General features: G+C 40.6%; 1 protein-coding gene and 1 long non-coding RNA gene across 4 annotated transcripts in view; one reads left to right on the top strand and one right to left on the bottom strand.

Moving 5' to 3' along the window:
• The window catches only part of LOC111870267, a 455,388-nt gene that overhangs the window by 364,311 nt on the left and 67,697 nt on the right, over positions 1-23,380 (top strand). The window lies entirely within an intron of this gene.
• Positions 17,043-23,380, bottom strand: part of LOC111870265 (neuronal growth regulator 1) — a 408,356-nt gene continuing 402,018 nt past the window's right edge. For 2 of the 3 annotated variants that reach the window (XM_033753744.1, XM_033753745.1), the window contains exon 9: positions 17,043-18,460. In XM_033753744.1, coding sequence (XP_033609635.1) covers positions 18,357-18,460 — 104 coding nt within the window. In that variant the 3' untranslated portion in view covers positions 17,043-18,356. The remainder of the gene's footprint in view (positions 18,461-23,380) is intronic. The other variant, XM_023862392.2, reaches the window with a different exon arrangement.

The raw sequence follows: 23,380 nt of genomic DNA on the forward strand, positions 1-23,380 counted from the left end.
TACGTGCCTTAAAGCTACGACACGGGACACACGGCTTAAAGTCCTTCCCGGAGGAATTGTTCCCTGAATTTTTCCGCCCAAAAAATTCCACGACCTCCGCCGGGTTTGAACCCGCGTACCTTGAGTCATGAAGTGGGAACGTTACCCCTAGACTACGGAGGCCGCTACAGGAAGCCTAACTATTATCTGTGCTCAGAAATCAGAGTTACTGAATGTTAAAGCAGGTTCTGCTTTAGTAAACATTGTGCTTGAAAGAATTAACGTATTAGAGAAAACCTGTGAATGACAGATGCTAATAAAATAATAAAAATTCACTACAAATCGTTAGAATATTGAAAGAAAAAAATTGCCTCATGACCTCATTGGAACTTCCCTCCCGATATAAAGCGAGGTATGTCGAGTACACCCTACAGAAGGACAGAGGACTCCGTCAGCATTACTGAGCTTGTGGGTTTTGTCCGTCGTTAGGTATTCTAAATAAAGGAAGTTTCGGAAACTGGTTCTTCTTTTCCGTCCTGAGGTGAGGAAGTGTTGGATTCGTCAGAAAGAGTTATTCCCATTAAAGGCAGCGTTTACACTAGCGCACAAAATGCGTCCGTTGTAACGAACGTCGTGACGTCTGTTGTAGAATTAAACAAGAGAGGCGAATGCTACTCTTTCTTCTGGCTCCATTGCAGACAAAATACTACGCACCGCATTCTGCAACTGTGTGGTGTCCTCAGCAACGTCCGTCATAAAGTACGTTAGTTACAACGGACGCATTTTGTGTGCTCGTGTTGACGCTGCCTCACTGGACAATCTTTGTCAGTCAAAGTACAACTGTATATGCAGAATGTTCCAGGAGGAAAGGTCAGTATTCTGGAAAGTCATAGTATCGGTCATTCTAAGCAAAAAATGTATATTTACATATCTCATGTTCAGAACAGTTTCCGAGCTAGAACTAGTTCACTATACTGTAGTGTAGATGTACGTTAGGATGCAACCAGGCATGTCCTCACACGAGTTGCAAAGAACATTGATATTGATGGTGGAAATTTCGAAAATGTATTGTACTAGTTAAACTGTACTAGTTTTGTCACTCCAACAATATGTACTAGTATTAGAAAAAGTAAGTAATATCCCTTTCTTATCAACAATTTGGAACTTTACTTTTCGGGGACAGAAAGGACAGCGGGTATGTTCCTCCGAAACGTCGGTGAACTTCCACCGAACTGCACCGCCATTCAACCCAGGAGATCATAATGCGCATAGTTACAGCTATGAGGACCTCAGCTTCAACATAGGACTCTTTTGACTGTGCAATTTTATCTACCACTCTGTTGTTTCCTTTTTATATGTCTAAACATTATCCCCAGGAAACTCTTTTGAAACACAATAAACCCGGTTTTACTTTTTTTAATATGGCTGGGTACATCTACCTTTCATTTCCCTCACAAACATGTATTCACAGTTCCGTTGTAACCTTTACCTAGTGTAATATCTGTTTGTGTATACCACAAGACTGACCCTAAAGGGACTCCGCTCTGCTTGTGAAAGGGAAGCCTGTAGCACGGGATTTTAAAATTCTTTCCAAATGGAAATTATATCAGAAAAGAGCCACGCCTGCAGAAGTGAGAGGCTTGACCGAAATATACATTAAATAAATTCTGATGTGGTCTAGGCCCCTTTTATTCATTACGTTCAACACGACAGGTGCCAGCCTTCCTACGCTCTCTCTAGACATGCAGGATTAACTACACATATCAGAGCTTTTAGTTTAAAATTGGTTATGCGACGAAATTCTCCACCGCTTTTATTCTTTTGTTCGCAAATAATCATTGTTTATTCAAGACTTGTTTAGCTTTTTTTTTCTTTCTGTCATCTCTACGTACTTGGTCGAAGTAAGGAAATAAATGTTGTGATGTTACTTTGTAGATTTTTTTTTTCCTTTTGGAGATACAACCCCAATTTGGGCCCTAGTCTATCTCCATGAAACTCTCCGTTTCACTCCAGTTTACTAGATCTTAGACATTTGGTAGAACTCCCTGGGCGGTGATCAGCTCGTCGCAAAGCCTCTACCTGTACACAAACACACAAAAAAACGTACAAGCACAAACACTAAATATTCATGCCCTGAGTGGGATTCGAACCCACTATCTCGACTTTCGAGCGATCGAAGACAGTGCATGCCTTAGACGGCTTGGCTACCGTGATCGGCTATTTTGTAAATTTACCGTTATGTCTAATAGTCTCTAATGGTTACGAATAGGGCCAAAATTTGACAGCAGTAAATAACTTCGCGAAGATTAGCTTCAATCGGCGTGACTATGCCGAAACTGTTATCATAAGATAGCAGCAACATTTATTCTATCAGGTGGTGTTTCCAGAAATTTTCATTTTCTTAGCTTGAATGTTTAGCGATATCGTGATTTCAAACTGTCCCTGAAGATCCCGTGAAGAACAGGAGAAGATCAGTGAAGAGGTAAATTTCGAAAGCCATACGCGCAGAGGGGAATTATCATATGTTCCTGTTCCGTTTCCAGAGGGAATTTCTCTATTGGTTGCCATCACAGTGATAACATTATCTCATGGAGTCGTTCCTGAAAATGTCTTCAATCTTCATGCATTTCACTATATTAAGTCTTCTCGCTAACCAAGGTCTGTATGCAATGATCTCCATTATATTCCATATCGCGAGTTATTTCCTATATTGTATTGTAACTGTCCCGTCTGCGCGATCTATTTCCACTTGTAATATACTGTGGCATCTTTCCAGCCGCACTATGGCCCTGGGGTCCACTCAGCCTCCAACAGAAATGAGTGCCAGGAATGTTCTCGGAATATTTCTTGGGGGTAACAGGCGGCCAACACACTTACTGCCATCTGTAAGCTGATTGTCTAGAAGATGTAGCAGCCTCGACGTCTCACAACGTTATGGGCCTCCACGGCCTGTTACAGGAGTAGCTTTACCTTACCTTACCTTAGTTCTCATAAATGTCCCTCACCATCAGAAAGGGTGACAACCGAGGAGTTTACTGTTACATCCATTTAATTGTTTTTGCGGCAGTGAAGCACTGACGCCCTTGTTAGGAAACCTCCCAGGGACCTGTTATTTGGCTGGCCAAATGCTTGCTAAAACTATGAAAGTGTCCAGAAATTCCTGTGCCCTTCCATCTCGACTAAGGTTTCCTCAGTGTTCCTCTGTCCTAAAGGAAATAAGGAGGTAGTTTCCAAGTTCCAAACTGCCAGTCAATGCTCGTGAAGTACTCCCCCAAAATTTAAATTAATCAAAATTTAATGGGGAGGCCGCCTAAAACTTTCCAAATTTTGCAAAATGCAATTAATCATAAAACCTAAATTCCCACGTCCTTTTCTGTAGTAGTTCGCAGACTCTTATTACCTGAATTCAATGAATCGATTTTTTTTCCTCGAACACGGAGGCAATTGAGCACTGTCAAATCCCTGAATCACATCCATGCTTGAAACTGGCATACGAGATCGTCAGCTCGGTTTATCCCTCAAATTTCTTTCTTTCTCAAGCCAGTGTTTGTGTATTACATGTTTAACAAAGTGTTATGATGTCTGTCAGCAAGAAATAATGACAACAAAGCACCAAATTAAATTTTTAAAATTCTAATCCCGAGATATATGTTCACTTCTTTCGAACAAGCACATAGCCCATATAGAATTGTCGTGTTCAATTTGAACAGGTAAAAATATTTTTCATGGAACTTTAGAAGTAGAACTGTTCTCTGTGAATGACGTACACCAATCTTTGTCAATAGTAAGCGTAAGATAATGCCATCTGGAGTAAAATAAATCTTATTTGGGACGCAGATTGCAGCCAGCATTTCCGAGGTCCTGTGCTCTATCTCCCCACCCCCAACTGCTTAATCATATGCCTCCAGCTGTACGTTTCTTGCGGAGGCAACTTAGAGCATTCTGCAACTTCCGACGCAAATTGATGTGGCATTTTGTCACAGTCGAGACAGTTCTCCTGAATATGTGGATGATCAATAAAAAAGACAAATCTAGCCTGCTTTGAAAAAAAAATACGACCGAGATAAATTCATCTCTTGAAACTGAAATATACTCTTTATTTCGTGCCTAATGGTTTTGTGTTGGTTACAGAGGCTGCTGAAGACATAACAGATTGATTACTTAGCATCATAAACAACACAAAAAGGAATATTCTTAATATCTGTCTTTACGAAAGTTTTTTTTAATTAAAATAATTTGCCGTAACTGCCTCCGTCCTGCTTGAAGAACAAAAGAAAATTAATTCTGTAACATCTTGTTGTTCAGTTTTCTGTGACAGAGTGGTGTTGAGGCAAGAACATGGCTTGTGATCCGGACGTCTTTCTTTCTATTCTCGACCAGGGTACCGGTTCGTAGGTTTCTTCAGAACCTCCAAGAAAATATCTTGTTGGTACCTCGATTAGGCCACTGGCCTTCCTTTTCCATTTCATTATTCTTCGCCCTACCATTCTAAACTGTATATGCTATAAGTAACATCGTCGTCAAATAAGCAACAGAAGTGCCGTTTAGAAGCTCAATTTATTGATTATATATTCTGATTATCATTTGCTCAGCTCCTACACAAATAAAAAATACGATTTGAATACCACACTAGTAAAATCGCACTAAAAAGGTAAGGTAAAGCTATTCCTGTAACAGGCCGTGGAGGCCCGTAGGGTTGTGAGACGTCGAGGCTCCCACATCTTCTCTAGAAAATCGGCTCACAGATGGCGGTAAGGTTGTCAGCCTTACGCGCCGACCGTCCTTTACCCCTCACGATTATTCCTGGTACTCATTTCTGTTAGAGGCTGAGTCGACCCCAGGGTCATAGTGCGGCTGCAAGGATTATGTCAACTGAAAAATCCAGTGACCTCATCGTGAACCCAACCCTCGGTCTTCCGGCTTGTGCCGCAACCAACTACGCAACCGCGTGCCCCAATAAAATATATTAATTTTTTCGATACCTGCGTCGACTTTATAAACAGATAATTATATGACTATTCGGAAAGTAACATCCTTTTATTTTATGCAACTAATGTAGACGTGGGGGAGAACTCGCTCATGCGAGGTAGCGTCACATGACTCATTGCCTTGTAAACTACCACATAACTGGTCACCTAGTGTTTGGTCTTGTCTCTACAGTGTGAGTTACGTTATGTCGTGTGACTGATATTCCCTCCAGCAGCGACATTCGTGCTGTTATCCGATTTCTTCATTCTAAAAACACGAGTGCTGCGGAAATACATCTGAATTATGCGCGGTATACAGCGAAAATGTAATGAGTGAGGGAACTTTAAGGCAATGGTGCAGAACTTTCAAAGATGGGCGAACAAATATTCACGATGAAGAGTGAAGTGGTCGACCGGCCATCTATAATGAGTGATAAATTTTGTTGACCAAAAATCTGTGAAAGACGGCGCTTCAAATGTTCAAAATTTTCCTGTGAATTTCCATGAATTTCATCACGACTTCACGAGATTATCACAGCTATGTTATGCTGTCACAAGTTCTGCGCAAGATGGGCTCTGAAAATGTTCACAGTTGCGCACAAAACGCAGAGAGTGGCTTCGACTTGGCCTCCTTTATAGCGATACCATAAAGATAACGATGAATTTCTCAATCACATAGTACGAGTAACAGGTGACGAAAGCTGGGCTTCAGTTCTGAATGTTGAAACCAAGGAGCAGTGAAAGAAGTGGAGGCACACACATTCACTAAATAAACCGTAAAAGGTTAAAGAAACGTTGTCTGCCAGAAAGTTGATGGCAGCTGGTTTCTGGGACAGCAAAGGAGTGCTGATGATGAAGTCATGCAACAAGGGACAACAACAACGTCAGAAGTGTATTGCGAAACACAGGTGGCCGACTTCTTTGACACAAGCGTACAAAAACTTACTCTCCGATACCTAAGTGACTCAGTTCCGGCTGTGACTGCGTTGAGGAGTAGCTTAAATACGTACGTATGTTTTGTACGTAATAAATTTTCCCCATCGCTTGTTTTGCCAACAGCTCACCGAAAGTTACTTTCCGGATAAACCTCGTACTATAATTACAGCATTAGTGGACTGGAAGTGCAGCGCTGCCGATGTAGACACAAAAGCGTTACTGGAAACTTCACGCCGGCGTAAATGAATTTAATCAACATCATTTTTGTCTGAATAGAGAAATGTTTGCCACTATTTTTTTTTTTTAAGTTCCATAGATCCACAGTACATGTAAGATATANTCTCTTCATTTTAGCCTTAGGAATTTTTATTTTTCTCCCAAGAATATATTGATTTAATTCTTCCATGACCTTCTATTTGCTCCCACTAATAATGGGGGCACGGGGTAGCGTAGTTGGTTGAGGCACTATGCGGTCGAGGGATCAAATTCCGATGAGATATTTTTTTCAATTTACCCTATCTTTCCAGCGGCACTATGGCCCTGGGATAGACTCAGCCTCTTGCAGAAATGAATACCAGAAATCTTCCTGTGAGTAAAGGACGGACTGCGCGTAAGGCTGACAGTATTACCGCCATCTGTGAGCCGATTGTTTAGAGAAAATTTGGTAGGCTTGGCGTCTCACTACCCTATGGGTCTTCATGGCCTATTACAGTGATAGTAGTTCCCGTTGTTAACGATTGTTCTCACCCTTCATAGGAAGACGGGAATATTATGTGGGCCTATATTTTAATTGTTCCTTGCAAGTGGCTGACTTGTGTGACAAGTTTACCTGAATTTAATGATCTTATTCTTCTGTTCCTGTTGCTCCCACTTGGAGCTAGGGCATCTGTGAAACGCTTCGTTTCACTTCAGCTTCTTAAACTTAGACAGTCGGGGGGATCCGCATGTCGTAAGGCCGCTACCTAACACAAACAGACATCTATGCCTTGAGTGGGATTCGACCCCACGATCCTAGTGTAGAATCGGGCGAACACACTTCATGCCTTAGGCAGCGCGGCCACTGTGATCGCCGTGTTGAATGGTAATGTCAGATACTTTCGGCGTTCAGGTTTTAAGTGCGTCAATATTGACGTTCAGTTGGTTCGACTTTCATTGCAGTCTCCATGTTCAGGGTGGGATTATGATATATGTATAGAAGCATCGGTCTCTCAGGGGACCCTGGCTTCTCAGATGTGGTGTGTCCACTCTGATTTTGCTCTATTTTATGGTACTACTGCGCATCACTCGTAGGTGGCCTGCATTTACGATCTGTTAACGTAATACCTGCCGATGACAGTGGCCGTGCGGTCTAAGGCTCGAACGCTGGAATCGTGGATTCGAATCCCATTTAAGGCATGGATGTATGTGTGCTTTTATTCTGTGTTTTTGTTGTTCTGTGCTTAGGTAACGGCCTTGCGACGGGCTGATCCCCCGTCCAAGGTGTCATATCGACTGGATGTAGGAAAAGGAAACTGAAAAAGCTGCTAAGGTCCAACAGAAAGACTTTAGAGCCATAGATATATACAAGTAGATAATGTAATATGTATTTTCGTCTGGTGTAAGAGTACTGCACGTGGATGTCGTAATGTCTAAGTGCCGCCTGATGCTTTTGGTATAGCTTTGGGGATCTTCTTTTAATCTCTTCATTTCAGGTTCTGACTTCAAGCATTATGTGGATTATTATTATTATTGTTTATTTACTTGTCTGCATTAAAATATTTTTCCTCCAGTTCTTGCCTGTAATTAGTATTTGACTTTATGTTGTGATTGTCCATAATGTACCTGTATCTCCGCTATGCTCTGTCTGTAATTGGTCTTGCTGCTGTTGATTGGGCACATGAATAATATAAAATTGAATTGAATTATTATTATGGTTCTACAGCCCTTTTTTGGGCCTTGACCGCTTTTTCAGTTTCTTGATCCTATACACATTCTGTAGGACGGGGGATGAGCCCGTAACAAGATCTCTACTTACACACAGAACAACACAAACACAGAATAAACTCATACATTACAGACATCCATGCCTAGAGAATGTTATTTGAACCCACGATCACAGCGTTCGAGCGAAAACAGTTTGTATCTTGTATCGCGCGGCCACTGCGATGGGCGTATGGATTGATGTATGTGCTGTGTACCTGTCCTCGACATAGATACATAGATCATCATCATCATCATCAGTAATCTGTCAAGACGACAGGTCCACAGTCTCCTCCATTTATTGCGACCTAGAGCTTTCTCCTTCAAATGACAGTATCCTCTTCTGTCTCCAAGGTCATCCAGCATCTTCTTACGTCTTCTTCCTCGTCTTCTTGTCACTTCTATCCGCCCCTCTATCTTTCCTTCGATAACTTCTTTTAGAAGGCAGTTTCTGCGTAAAACATGACCAATCCAATTAGCCTTCCGTTTTCTTATTTCGTGTAGGATATTCCTCTGCTCACTGACTCTAATTAACACTTCTTCATTTCTCACATAATCGGTCCAACTGATCTTCTCCATCCTTCTCCAACACCACATTTCGAAAAGATACATAGAAACTCTGGATAATTTTCTTTTGAATGATTTGCAGCTTCTTCACACTGCTTATGCCCCATAGCCTCATGCGGTAACTCCGTACAGTAAAATGGGACGGATTAGTGATTTGTAAAAGTGGGCTTTTAATTTCCTATTAAGTGTTCGACATTTTGTGACCAGAGCTCTATAAAGCGTTTTTTCTTTTTCCTCTCGCTCCCACTTTGGAACACAGGGCTGATTTCTCTCTTTCATGACCATTTAACAGACGGTAGGACTCCTTGGGCGGGTGATCAGCTCGTCGCAAGGCCGCTACCTAAATACAGGACAACACAAACACAGAATACGCATACATACACCAAACATCCATTCCTTGTGTGGGATTCGAAATCACGATCCCGGCTTCCGAGCAAGGTAAGACACTACAGACCGCTCGGCTATCGTAACCGGCTCTACAGAGCTTTGCAATTCTTTAATTTCCATAGCCTTAATATGTGGATCTTAGAAAGATAGGATTGGATTGATCTGGCTTAGGATAGGGACCAGTGGAGGGCTCTTGTAAACACGGTAATGAACCTTCGGGTTCCATAAAATGCTGGGAAGTTTTTGAGTAGCTGCACATTTGGCTTCTCCTCGAGAAGGGCTCAAGGTCATGAGTGTGTTTTAGTGTGTACTTTCCATATCAAGATTCTTACGAGGCTTGTGCCCAAATATTTTGCTTCTGTCGATCGTGCAGTTTCTAGTTCCAATAATTTTAGTCTGTTTCTGGGCACTTGCCTCTTTTTTGTGAATATTACTGCTGCACTCTTATCTATGTTAATTTTTGTTTTCCATTTGTATAGCCATGATGTTGAAGCAGATATATACTGTAGCTCAGCGTGTTGGTGACTGAGCAACTGATGTTTTTATTTGAAGTGGATGCTGCAGTGTCGTTTGCGAATTCTGATATTTTCATTCCTGCCCTTCTAAAATATCTGCTACATTTAATAGAGTAACGCGGCCCGGACAACGCCCTTGGGTACACCTGCACATAATGGCTTCCATTCGGAAAAATTTCCTTCCATTTTGACTCCAAACTTGCGATCACTAAGGCATTAGTAAGATGCAGGAAGAGGATGCAACCCGATATACAGGTCTCTCAATAGTGGTAAGGGTAGTGGCATGGAGCGTGGTGTTATCCAATGAGAAGGGGCCGCTATACGATATGCAGTTTGTATTGGGAGTAAGGTTGGCTTTATGGAGCGCTTGACACATATATTCTGGTTGTAGGTATGCAAGTTGTTTAAAAGTTCCCGAAAGCGAAGTAACAAACTTCGAGGTTTTTCTAAAACAAACTGAAGAAGGTATCGAACGTAGGAACTGATAAGATAAAGGATATACGGATGAGAATAAAATCAATCAGACACATCTAGCAGAATCAGTAAATCCTCTGATTTGTATTCACGCCCTGATTTCGAAATTCGGTCGGGACTTTGGCTATCCTGATCGAGGATTTTAGTGGGTTTTCTCGGATCCTTCAGGCAAGTGACTGGATGGTACTCCAAACTTTGCCATGATCACTTAATTCCAAATTATTTCTAATTTATTTTTCATTAATCATCGTAACATTCGGATATGTACTGTTTTAGTGCCACCGCCTTAAATAAATTATAGTATGCAGCCTGTTGTGTGTTATAAACAAGGTACATAAAATGTGTACAAAAGTATGTAGTCTACACAACAATATTCTGTATTTAAAAACAAAGTAAGAACTACCGTACTAATAAAAACAAATGTCGATAGATTGTGTCTACATTGTTTCAAATACAAAATATTGTTGTGTACATTATATACTTTTGTATACATTTTATATACTCTGTTAAAAAAAATAAATTAGTAAGAAACTCTATAAGTCATTATAAATATAAATTATATATAATATATATTTATATATATAAATTATATATAAATTATAAATTATACTTAATTTGAGGAAAGATACTTTGCTAGGGAAGGACTGTCTGCTCAGAAGACAAGGAGGAAAATGAAATAAGAATGAATTTAGTAAAAATTGTTAGTCCTGACGTGACTTCAGTCGCTTTTCGTGATTTTTCCTTTCATATACTACAGTCAACATGTAGGCAACGCGCTCATCTTTAAATTTCTGAAAGAAGAACAATGATTGGAGACAGTTGTTCTTGGTAGCTACTTACCATTATGTAAGTATGCAGTTGAAAGAAGGGCCAGGAAGACTTCTCTGAAATAAATATTGACTCTAGAAATAAATAAGTTGGAGTAATATATATAGTATGAATTAAAACAGATTACTTTTTATTTTATCACATTATATATAATTGTAATTATACAATATACGTTTCATGATATTTTCAGTTACAATTGTTGTGTTACTTTTATACAAAAAATCGTCTTCAGACACAAACGTCAATATGTGTAAAGTCCCTTATTCCTAGTTTGTCACATATAGCAATGCAAATTGTTCTCATGAATCTTTAAGATTTCAAGTTTCACTGGATAGTCACTTTGATATCCAGTCGAGTTAATAATTAAACAAAATGTTCCGTCCTTCTTGTTCGGGTTTTCTTCTACATGATATATTGGAAGTGTTTCATTCACAGTTTTCTCACCAGAGCACGTGATCTCCACGGTGCCAAAATAATTACCGTTAGAATTAAAATATAAGTTGAAGAATCGTTTTAAATAAATTGGCACTTAAAATATTATTAAAATATTTCATTTCAACATCTCATGCTTTTGTATGGGTGTGAAACTCTCCCACGGTTAGGGAGATGCTGAGAAGAGTATATAGACTTAGGGAGCATGATGCAACAACATGGCGACAGTTCATAATGTGTGTTGTTCACCAGAATTATTTGGGCGATTAAATGAAGAACGATGAGCTGTGTGGGATATGTAGCACGCATGAGACCACTAAATATTTTGACACAATTTTAGTAGGAAACCTGGTGGGAAAGAGGCCTGAACGTTCTTGAAAAAATAAATAATTACAATTGGAATATAATCAGTTATTTCAGAATACTGTCAAGTGGCAGGGCAGGGTTTAGAACTTTTGGGTTCCATAAAATTCAGGAAATTCTTATATGACTACTATCTCTACTGCACTGGATTAGTTATTTAGCTAAAGTGTCCCATATATTCTAGACCGGAGCCGCTACTTTTCCATTTAAGTAGCCCTCAATTATCCTCACGAGGCTGAGTGGAAACCGAAATTAACGGCCGTGGGGATTCGTTCCGCTGACCACGTGAAAGCCCCTGTCAGCTAAAGTTGGTACTAACTTCACCGAAAAGCGGCGGTCGTTCGGACTAAAACCACGGAGTTTATTTGTTTGTCCAAAATAACTTTGATTAAATAATATAAATTAAATTAAGAGAATATTAAAGAATAAACCCGAGTTACGATAAATTTTTATGTAACAGAGGGCTGATTTATTGTTTCAGAGTAGAGTAGATTACTGTTGTTTGGCTTTAACTTCATACTTAATAAAGCAGAAATATAGTTTTAGTGAATTACATTAAATTGTAACTCATTTCTCTCTCTCTGCAGAAATTTTAAATGTGATGAACTGCATTGAAAATCGTGCCCGTGCAAGTCGCACCTGTTTTACAGTAAATCGGTTATCTACTGTAACATATTCCACGGCAGCTGTGTGTGTATCATTGCTTTCCGGAAGTTTTTTTTTAATTTGATGTACTCATACAAAGATCTAGCTGAAATTTTCATACAGATTATTACAGGGTTCACTTGAGTTCTCATGCCTGAGCTCTTTACGCATGTCGAGCTAAATAGAGATTTCTGCCGCACAAAAAAATAACTAAACTCACACATGAGTGTGTGCGAATCCCGATGAGGTTCAACAGTAGTTTACCCTCTAAAATATTACATAAATTTAAAAACAAGTTCATCTTTTAAATCCTGTTTACAGTTCTGTGCAACTGAAATCCTGTTTGAAAAATGGAAGTTTCTCGGAAATTATGGCCAGTGTTATTGTGTAATGTTTGTGCTACCCAGGATTCAGGTTACGCTGTTGTATTTTCATAATAGCCGTAGTTTAGCTATGTTAGTCTTGGTTCGTGTTCTGATCTCGATAAAGAACTAGATCTCTAGAAATATATCTGCAAAAATTCTGTACTTCAGGAGGATAATTTATTTTAATACGAAAATAAAGTGTATTGTTTAAGAGACATATATTCTGGGATATAACTCCATATAGTCTGGTGAAAGTCAACCGACGTTTTGGAGTAACATGTTGCATCACTCTTCAGTATCGAAGAATAAACAAAAAAAAAAAAGAGACCAGCATGTCATGGTTACGAAGCAGAGCTTAGCTCATTCTCCAGATCTGAAGATGGATGCAGCTGGCTTTCAACAGACTACACGGCGTTATATCCCCAAAATATAAATCCTCTTGAATTAATATTAATTTTTTCTCGTATTTGATATTTAGTTTAAGATGTGTCTGCCTGCCAATGGGATCGTTGTTTTCTGTGTTGTTCGCCTTGTGTATCATACAGACATAGAGCTGAGTCGAGAATATATATACATAGTGTGGCCCAGAAGTCAATTAATCTAAAACATTCCCTTGTATTAGAAGGGATTCTCAAATTTAGACCTACAAATCAATCTGTAGAACGAGGTTAGAGCGTTTTAAGTTGTGCATTTAACACGGAGGATTTTATTTTAAAAAAACTTTTATAAATCCTGTAATAAATAAAGAGGTTTCTAACGTATTTTAGTGTACAATTTACTAACCAGATAACTGACGTTTGAACCACCTGTATATATATGTTTTTTACTAGTACTAAAGCAGTAAAATAACAAATCAAAGTAATTATTTCAAGAAATTCTTGGTGGATTTCCAGTTTCACTGCATATTTCTAGGTACTTACTGCAATAAATATGACAGATATAGGCCTAATGATCCCCATTTTTATTTGTTTGGAAATTAAAAAAAAAATTAATGTCTCGCGGACCAGTGGATTCGTCTTGAGCATGAGTGACAAGTGACGTTTGAGTGGGGCACAAATACGGTGTTGTTTCCAACACTGAACACACGATATACAGACAGGAATGTAAAAGCTGGTTGAATAGTGCATGGAGACCTGCCTTTCCTTGGGTTTCTTTGTCTTTGTCGCCTGATGTGCTAATAACATAAGAGTCCTCGTAATAAGCTGCCTTTTATCCACTCAATGTCTAGCTTGGAAACACTGCAGCTGTTTCTTTCACCATACTTTAAACTCGTTCGTTCCTTTACGGACACATAACTTCAGGAGATGAGCTTTATAGCTTCCAATTAAATATTCATAACATACAATTACAGCCGCTAATGTTTGGGGAGTCGGGGTAGATCAGTCGTTATAGTAAAGAGCTACAGGATGGAAGGCCAGAGTTCTATTCCAGGTAGGGTAAACAGATTTTTATCTACATCACAGCGTCAAGACCGACTCTGGGACACAACTAGCCTCCTATTCGAAAGGTCCTGGGAGCGATTTTCCGGGTGGTAAATCTTCCAGAGCGTGAAACTGACTATTCACCACCTTCTAGCGCCGAGGTCAAGAATATTGGAGCCATAACTCCACTCCTCACATACGTCTTCATGTCACAGAGCTTAGTTAATTACTCACAGGGACAAATTTATTTTAATTACTTTAATTACCTACCACTTAATCTGGGTTGTTTGCAACTAGCTGTACTTAAACTAAAACCAAGGTAATTACCGTATTTACGCATGTATAGGCCGCACATTTTTTGCCAAAAATTCAAGAGGAAAAGTGGGGTGCGGCTTATATTCGAAATATTCGAAATCACACTTCATTAAAAAAAAATATATTCATAATTAGTAATACAGGGTATTCTACAACCTGAAATAATATTCCAAGAAAAATATTTTTTCAATAATTTCTGTCTGAAAATTGTGCTGCGGCCTATACACGCACGCGGCCTATACATGCGTAAATACACTACTATTACGGCAAATTCAAGATATAGCTATTCGCAGATTTGTGTGCACTATAAAAGGAAGCATTTTAGAAATGCCAGTTTGATACTGTCTGGAGAAGTGGTACAAGTACGCATATATGAGGTGGAAGGGAGCGTGCTTAAGGACGAAGACCGTTATGAACTTCCTTCACCGAGCTGCTGGAAGGGACGCCATGTCTTAACATCATATCAAGGAAACTATAGTTCATCCACGATTTAATGATCCCTGACCCCGACTGAGTTTTGCATACCAACCCCGAACTCGATCCGAAGAAAATTCCGCTATTATCAAACAATAATTTCAGTTACAGTCACCGCAACATGCAAATTCAATCAGGAATATTACGTTAATATCACAGGGCTTAACAGTCAGCTCACCTGGCCAACACATGATTGTGAGCCAATGATGTATCGAGGCGGCTAGAGTCTTTATACGAGGGTTCATTAAATATCGGCTAGGCTCTGCCGAGGTCACGAAAATTTGTCCCATAGATCGAGAGCCTCCACACTTCCTTCAAAGTGTTATTGCTCCGTATTTATTCGCCCAGTCATTCTCTTGAAATAGCTGTCTATATGGATAACCGCACGATTAGCTACAAGCACTTTGGACCGGCTCATAGAGACCTGGGAGGGGGATATGCATCAATAGTGGGGAAACTTGAGCGTCACTATCCCACCATCTATGGGAATTCTTACCGCGACCTCAGTATAGTGCATAATTTAGAGGGTAAACGTAACAATATTACATAACGATAGTTGTCGTCAGTCCATGTTTCAAGAACAGTTACAAGTGTCATCGTAGGCACTAAAATATAACTCTCATTCATGCAAACAAACACAGTACATCTGATTATGGGATACCAATTTATTTCTACCAAGTCCACAGATGTTACACTGTCGTGGATAACTGATAACTGAAGAGAATTTAGCTTGTTTTCTCAGGATTCAATTGCTCTTCCCCCCCCCCCTTGGCACTACAGCCCCAGTGGGCCTAGGCCTACCTCTATGAACTCCGTTCACTTCGGTTTTTCTAGATCTTACACATTCGGTAGGACTCCTTGGGCGGGTGTCAGCTCGTCGCAAGGCCCCTACCTGTAGACAAACACAGAAAAACGCACACAAATATCCATGCCCTGAGTGGGATTCGAACCCACTCGCTTCTTAGCGAGCGAAGACAGTGCATGCCTTAGACCTCTCGGCTACCGTGACCGGCTCAATTGCTCTTTGCCATTCTGAATATTTTTATCTGTTCCATTTACTCCTCAAGAATCGGTGTTTGTAAGAATCAGAACGAGACAAGAACCTTTTGTAAGCACCTCAGAAATTTCGTAATGGTTCTGACATTGACCCAGAAATGAAGCAAGATGTCCCTTATATGCGTATTGTGCACGCAGTGCAAATAAATCATACAAATTAATTTAAATATGGACGTATTAAAAACATTAAAATTAAAGAGTACTATTAATGTTTATTTTTTATTTATTTCTCATAATAAAACTTTGTTCCAGCATCGCTTAGCTCCCACGACTTTAAATATCATTTTTACTCCACGCACCTAACCTTCAGGACAGAGGAAAATAAATATATATTAAAGAATGTCTCTTGTATTTCTTCATATGCACCGTTAGTTGAACTGAATATTTCCTTTTAAATTCAAAATTGGTAACCCACAACCCAAGTTTTGCATCCTGTTCTTATATCCCCGTTTTGTAGAGAATGCTCGTGTCCCGAGGAATAAGTAAACACCATCATTTGAGTACATACTCACGCCCCATAGCACTTTCAGCTGTTAGTATTTTGGGTTCCTGAAAGTGCAGACTTTCAGTAGACGGTTTGTGACGCTGGTGGCTTCCATGTGCGGTCATAAAAAACATCGACACTGCTTTCCCGCTTCTGTTAGCGACTACGCAGAGTATTGAACACAATATTGTAACAGAAGAACATGTAAACGTCTTCAAACGATTGGTTTCAGTGTGTAGAACAATTGAAGTTAGTTATTTCGTCCTATAATCAACGTCAGTGATGTTTTGTCTCTTTCCGTGAAACCTCACTGGCAGGCTGACATTCTATAGGTTTTATTGAGCAGATATTTTTACATTACCTAGAATCGTAACTTTCATAGCATTAGATGTTTCGGGTGCCTTCATTATAGGTTTTACAAAATCCTCGCCATAAATAAAATAATGAAAAATTTAATATAAAGATTAAAGAAAAGAATGTACCATTTTTTCCATTTCTTGTTGTATTTGTTTAGGGAATTGAGAAATACGTACGCTAATTTGGTCCGAAACTCAGAAGGGAAGAGACAATTTGAAATATCAAGGTGTAAGTAAGGTAAGGTAAAATTGTCCCCGTGCATAACTAATTAAGAACTAGGACAAGAAGGCGTATGGGAGTGGACGTATAGATCCACATTTTATTGCCCTCGGGACTGGTCGGAGGTGAGTGGTCAGTTTCACGCCCCGGTCGCTTTACATCATGGGAAAGAGGCCCCGGTATTCATTGGATAGGAGGCTGGGTGGGTCCCAGCCTCCTATCTGGACGACGTGGAGAAGAGAAAATTCTTGACCCTACCATGACTCGAACTCCGACCTCTCGGTCGTCCAGCCCGTGCCAGTAGCTATACCGACTGAGCTATGCTGGCTCCATAGGTATCGGTAGGAGGATAATATTAAAATGGATATTACATATGTATGATTTGAAATTGAGGACTGTTTTCATCTGGATCAGGAGGGGATGCAATAGTGGCTTCTATGAAGACGATACTCAGCCATCAGCGTTTATGTCACATTCAAATTTCCCTCAACTTCGGATCTATAAGTCTTTCAAGAAAGGTTCGGTACCAAGGACTTTGTGCAGAATCCTCTCTATTTGTGATTTGATGCTGCCACAATGGTGACTATACAGATTGTATTCTGATATATGACGCCGTGTAATCTGGTAGATATGTGTCAATGTAACTGAGAAACACGCTGACTATATTTTCGAGATAGAAATGTAAACGTTAACTTCTACGCTGTATATGGAGACAGCACGTTCATCCATAAGGTCAATATATATTTACCAAACTACACGGCATCATATTGTAGAAGACAGTGTTCTCTTTTTGTGAAGAGCCCTTTATATTTTATAGTTTATTTAATTAAGTTGTTCCTAACTCAGATTATTGGTTTGTACAGTGCTGATTATGAAAATCAGTTATGTATTGGGAAGGATATGAAAGGAAATGGTCGTGGCCTATTTTAATGGATTCCATCATTTCCCCGGAAAGACTGAGGAAAACCAAACCACAGTCAGGATAGCTTGCTTCCCGCTCGAGATGCGAAACGGCCACCTCCCAGATAAAGTCAGAAGAGTTGCTGATAAAGACAACTTTCTTGGTTGAAGAGGCATGTAAAACGCCAAGATAATAATAATTTGTTTACACCCCATTCGGAATATACCTGGAATGCGTGTAAAGAAACAAGGCAGGTAGCAAGACTAAATGAAAGCGTAGTTCAGAACGCGCCAACTATTCCGAAACGTCCATTGTGTCTTAACATACTACTGTTGCAATAGAGAGGCATCGTGTGAACCGCGCGAAAAATACTTCCCCGACTTGTAAGCCAATAAGAAGCGGTCGTACTCTCGCCTGTTGCCGCTGCTTTGCTTACACACACTCCTTAGACATGGCGAACAGAGTATAGTTGGAACTGGGCTTCGCTCTTTAAAATAACCACTCACTAAGAACCACAATAGTCACACCTCTGATGCCTGTAACACACATTCCCATGTAACACAGCGACGACGAGACGTAAGGATAATATTAAAAATGTTGATGCCACTTAAAACACATCAACTAATTCGTGTAGGCACCGTTATGTCTTGTGGTGTGGGCTCTGCGAGAGGCACTACGGGTGATATGACGTCATCGTGTTGTTAACAGGAGCTCATCTGAAGGCCACGGCCATGAGGCACAGGAGCAAAATGGCGCCCTCGGGGTGTGACGCTACCGGGCTCCGGCTACCATGATGTAACTCTGCGAGGCTCTCTCCTGGAACAGACAGATGCCCACTTAAAGGGTTGCAATCATTGGAGAGGGAGTTATTTTTTTATTACAAGTGGGGTGGGACTAAGTCCCTTGTACTGAGACCACTTCTGGCCCATTGTACCGGCCCAAGATGATAGGTGAGGGTGATTGTGGAGCAATTGGTGGAGTGAAGATTGGCAGGGGAAACCGAAGTACTCGGAGAAAACATGCCCCAGTGCCACTTTGCACACCACAAATCCCACTTGACCAGACCCGGTATCGAACCCGGGCCGCCGCGGTGGGAAGCCGGCGACTAACCGCTTGAGCTACGGCGCGGCCTGGAAAGGGGGTTGTACGGTTTCTCATTCGCACTTCACCAACCAGATGTCTTTAACGCCATACTAGATTTCACACAGCAGTGACACAGCAAATTACGTAAGAATTTCTGTGAAGAATATATGAAGATACAATATTTGAGTCCCGTAAGGCGGTGGATATTAAGATGTAGGAAGTGACACATTGTTGTGTAGGTGTCAAACTTCCGGTGGAACCGACTGCTCGCCTTCAGGAGTACCAGAGGATAGAAGAAGCGGTTTCCTCCAAGTCGTTTGCGTACAAGTTTGTTGGTTAGCCTTATAAAGAGTAGTGGATACTGCATGTATTACGTGCTTCAACATTCGAGAAATCGGCATTTTACCTACACAGTGTACTTGGGGCTTTTTATGATGAATGAGCAGTACTTTCTTCCCTAAAGGGAATTAAATTACTTTTTCTTTTTCTTTTTCTCTCTCTCTATGGCTCTACAGCCCTTTGGACTTCGGCCNCATTAAACTACTTTCTCTTTTTCTCTCTCTCTATGGCTCTACAGCCCTTTGGACTTCGGCCACTTTTTAGTGTCTTAATCTTATCCACAGTCGGTATGACTCCTTGGACGGAGGATCAGTCCGTTGCAAGACCGCTACCTACACACACAACAACACCACAATACACGCTCACGGACATCCATGCCTCGAGTGTGATTTGAACCCACAATCCCAATGTTATATATAAAGTAAAGTAAGGTAAATCTATCCCTGTAATAGGCTGTGGAGGCCCATAGGGTTGTGAGACGTTGAGGGTCCCACGTTATCTAGACAATCGGCTCAAAGATGGCGTAAGGTTGTCAGCCTTACGCGCCGGCCGCACTTTACTCCCCAGGAAAATTATTTTCTGGTACTCATTTCTGTTAGAGGCTGAGTAAACCCCAGGGCCTAGTGTGGCTGGAAGGATTAGGTAAACTGAAAAAAGTCCAATGACCTCATCGAGACTTGAACCCGCGACCTTCCGGCTTGTAGCATAGCCCCTCAACCAACTACGCTACCACGTGCCCCCTTCTGTAATATATACATAAATAAAATAAATAAATAAATTACGCGATTTAGATGCTATCAGGAGCCTCCTTGTGTGAGAAAATTTTAAGCGATTCCTGAAGATTAATTTTGCGCTTAGAATATGTCAGTAAACGCAGAAAATGCACACATCCTCGCTTTACTCCAGTGAGCATTCTGACTGCTACAATATTAAATTTAAGTAAAGTCATGGTTCCCATATTTACTGCGCATTGCAGTCCCCTCCCTGATGCGTACAACTGTACTTAAGCGACGTAGTGTGTATCAAGAGACCAAATTGTTCTTGTATACACAGCGTGAAATTTTACGACATAATAAAGCCCAGCCTGTCCGTTTATTCTCATAGTCTCTGTACTTCTGTGACAGCATATTAAGCACTCAGTCCAGACTGCAAATATATTTTCCTGCTATGTTCATCTAACCATGAATGCATTATTATCTGACTTTAGACAGTAATTCTGGTATATAAAAACTTCTAAGGTCGCTACTTTTTTTGACCTGCTATTTTCTTCTGTTATAAAGCCGTCTGTAATATTTTGTTAAGGCCGCGTAATTAAGACCATTGATCAAGTCAAGGAGGATGAAGTGGGCAGGGCATGTAGCACGAATGGTGGAGAAGACGAATGAATATAGGATATTGGTGGGGAAAGCCAGAAGGAAGGAGACCACTGGGAAGACCAAGGCGTAGGTGGGTGGATAATATTAAAACGGATCTTAGAGAGATGGGATTGATTTGGCTCAGGGTAGGGACCAGTGGAGGGCTCTTGTGAAGACGGTAATGAACCTTCGGGTTCCATAAAATGCTGGGAAATTCTTGAATAGCTGCAGATTTGGCTTCTCCTCAAGAAGGGCTCAGCTCCATAAGTAAGCAATTAAGATCAGAGTCAGAGATCTTTAATGCACTTTGCAGAGCGCAGTTTCCTTCTCTTCCTGCTTAAGCCTGTGGAGGTTGAAGATATTGGTGTTAAAACACTCTTTACTTGTGAGCCCTGATGTACTGGAAATGTATCAAATATATGTTGTTAAGTGATGGGAGTGGCTATTAGGCGGTAGTTGGATTGGCAATTGGATTTACTGAACTTTTTACAGCTCGTGACTTCAGAACACTCTCACACAAAGGCTAGCGTTCTCAGTCAAGGCTGTGCTTGGTAACGGCTTCCAACAGTGGGCGTTCCTCTGCTTCTGGGCTCATCACCTCGCAGACACAACTAAGTCAATGTTCCAACTAACGACCCTCAGAAGAAGAGTCAGAGTTACTTTATGGTTGGCGGTCTTGGCGTCAAGCCCCTTGAGGTTCAGGACCAGAGATTTTTTCTTTTTTTGCAGCTGAACTCTATGCTGCATCCTCTCTGACCAGAGGATGGGGTGGTATCTTATGAATATGCTTCACCTCTGTCAGGTGTACGAAACGCAGATATACGTACGCAGATCGACATGGAACTGGAGAATGCCTTTTCCTCTCGGCAAGCTGACTGTCTCATAAAAGTGATATTTTGGAATAAAGAAGCTCTCATGTGGTTTGAGAGGAATCTATGAGACCAGAGTCTTGCAGCTGTTTACTGAGCTTATGCTCATACAATGATTCTCCACCAGGGGCACTGCAGTCGGTACAATAGCGACATCTCTGCAGAAAACACAGTGTGCCCTGTGGTTCAATAAAACTAGATGTGTGAAACGAGCAGAACAAAATTTTCGGACGGAATTTTGAGCAATTCAACTTTCTAAGCCATCCACCTGTGCATTTTACAAATGTTTCTGAGAGACAGGTTGTTTTGGTAAGGGCGGCCGCACACCAACTGCTTCAAGACAAGAGACAAGAAACGGAGTCTTGCTTTGTTCGTGACGTCAGCATCAAGACTCAGACCGGTGTGCGGCAGTTTTCATAATCTCATTCGTTTCAACTGTGCTCCTTTCTTTGCGTCATGTGGCAGACATCGTGTCATGACTGTTACATGTCGGTGTGCGGCCTACCTAAAAGGAAAGTTCCGTTTGGTGCAGGATATGTGGATAGAACTGGAACACCACCCTAACGTGTACATATTGTCACGTGTTGGGTGTATATCACGCGACAAGTAACTTCACGCCTTATTTGATGTAGCGAATTTATTGAACACTCGCTCTTACAATCACACAATTTACAGTTTCACAAGTACTGCCATCTGCAGTATCACAGATTATCAGATCAAATCTTCCAACCACGCGTTCGGGTCTTCTTCCCCCGACTGCATATACTAGAAACCTGTAATCCATGAAATTAACTTTAACGGTTTTAGTTTAATATCCAGGTGTCCGGATGTTGCATGTTGCCTGATTGCCTCAAAATAATTTTCCGAAAATGGCAAGATCATTTGTACTAACGAAGTATTAGACCAATTAGAATAGAATTTACGTAAATTTTAACCAACCGTTTTATTAAAAGGTGGTGTTAATCTTGCCAGAAAGAGATTAGATAAAATTATATGTGAAGTTGACGTTGCAAGAATTCTTTATAGTGTTTGAACGCTTACAGAGCATGAGGTGGATAAATTTCCTTCTCTGAATTTCAGTTGAGAAACGAGGACCACTTGACTGTACGATAATATAAAAGCATTTTCGGAGCTCTAGTTTAAACCATATATTACAAAGCCGGGGTATCAAGTCAAGAGAAACGTCGCGGCCACCCTGGCTACACGGACCCCTTGTTTTCTGGAGATATGGAAAATGTTGAAGGCTGAGTCAGCTAGGGTTCTCGCTTGTGGCGGTTCGTGGGAACTGGCGGGCGATAATCGGTTAAGTACCGCAGAACTGGAACTATTCCAGATGTCCTCCGAACATAACATTGAGTCAAGAAAAGAAAATAAGATAATGAAGAGAATGGCTATACTTAGCTGATTAAATTTTGATTAGAAGTAGGTTTACTCTGCCTTAGCAAACGCTGGCCAACTTGGAAAGCTTTATAAGTATTTTAAGTTTTCAAATAAAAAATTAAATTGTAGGGCCTTTTTTATTTAATTATAAATTAAAGTCTTGTGATTTGTTTCTCATCACGTAGATTTACAGTGAACATAATCTACAGTCTGAAGCTGCCGAAATGAGAAAATACTGTTATGTTCTCTAACCTATTTAATATTTCAAATTATAATGTTCTTACTACTCTTAAAGGAAATGAAATTGCACCTTGTGGATGATCACGTCCTACTGGTCGAATCTGAATATGATCTACAATAACGTAAGTATTGATTGAATAATAGGGTATATAGTCTGTATATTCCTATCGCCGTGGTCACTCGGTCTAAGGCGTGAATTGTCGAACTCTCGAACGCTGGGATACTGGATTCGAACCCCACTCGATATATGGATATTTCTCTACGTTTATTCCATGTTTGTGTTGCCCTGTGTAGATAGCGGCCATGGGACGGGCTGATCACACGGAAAAGAAGTTATATTTTTACAAGGTAAATACAATTCAACTTTTACAAGAGAAAGAGACATTTTTCGTCCTCTGAGCATCATTGGAAATAAATGCAGATCAGATGGATGGATGTTCTGAACGAGCCATCTCGTACTGTCCACTTCT

The sequence above is a fragment of the Cryptotermes secundus genome, unplaced genomic scaffold, assembly GCF_002891405.2.
Source record: "Cryptotermes secundus unplaced genomic scaffold, Csec_1.0 scaffold94, whole genome shotgun sequence".
NCBI lineage: Eukaryota > Metazoa > Arthropoda > Insecta > Blattodea > Kalotermitidae > Cryptotermes > Cryptotermes secundus.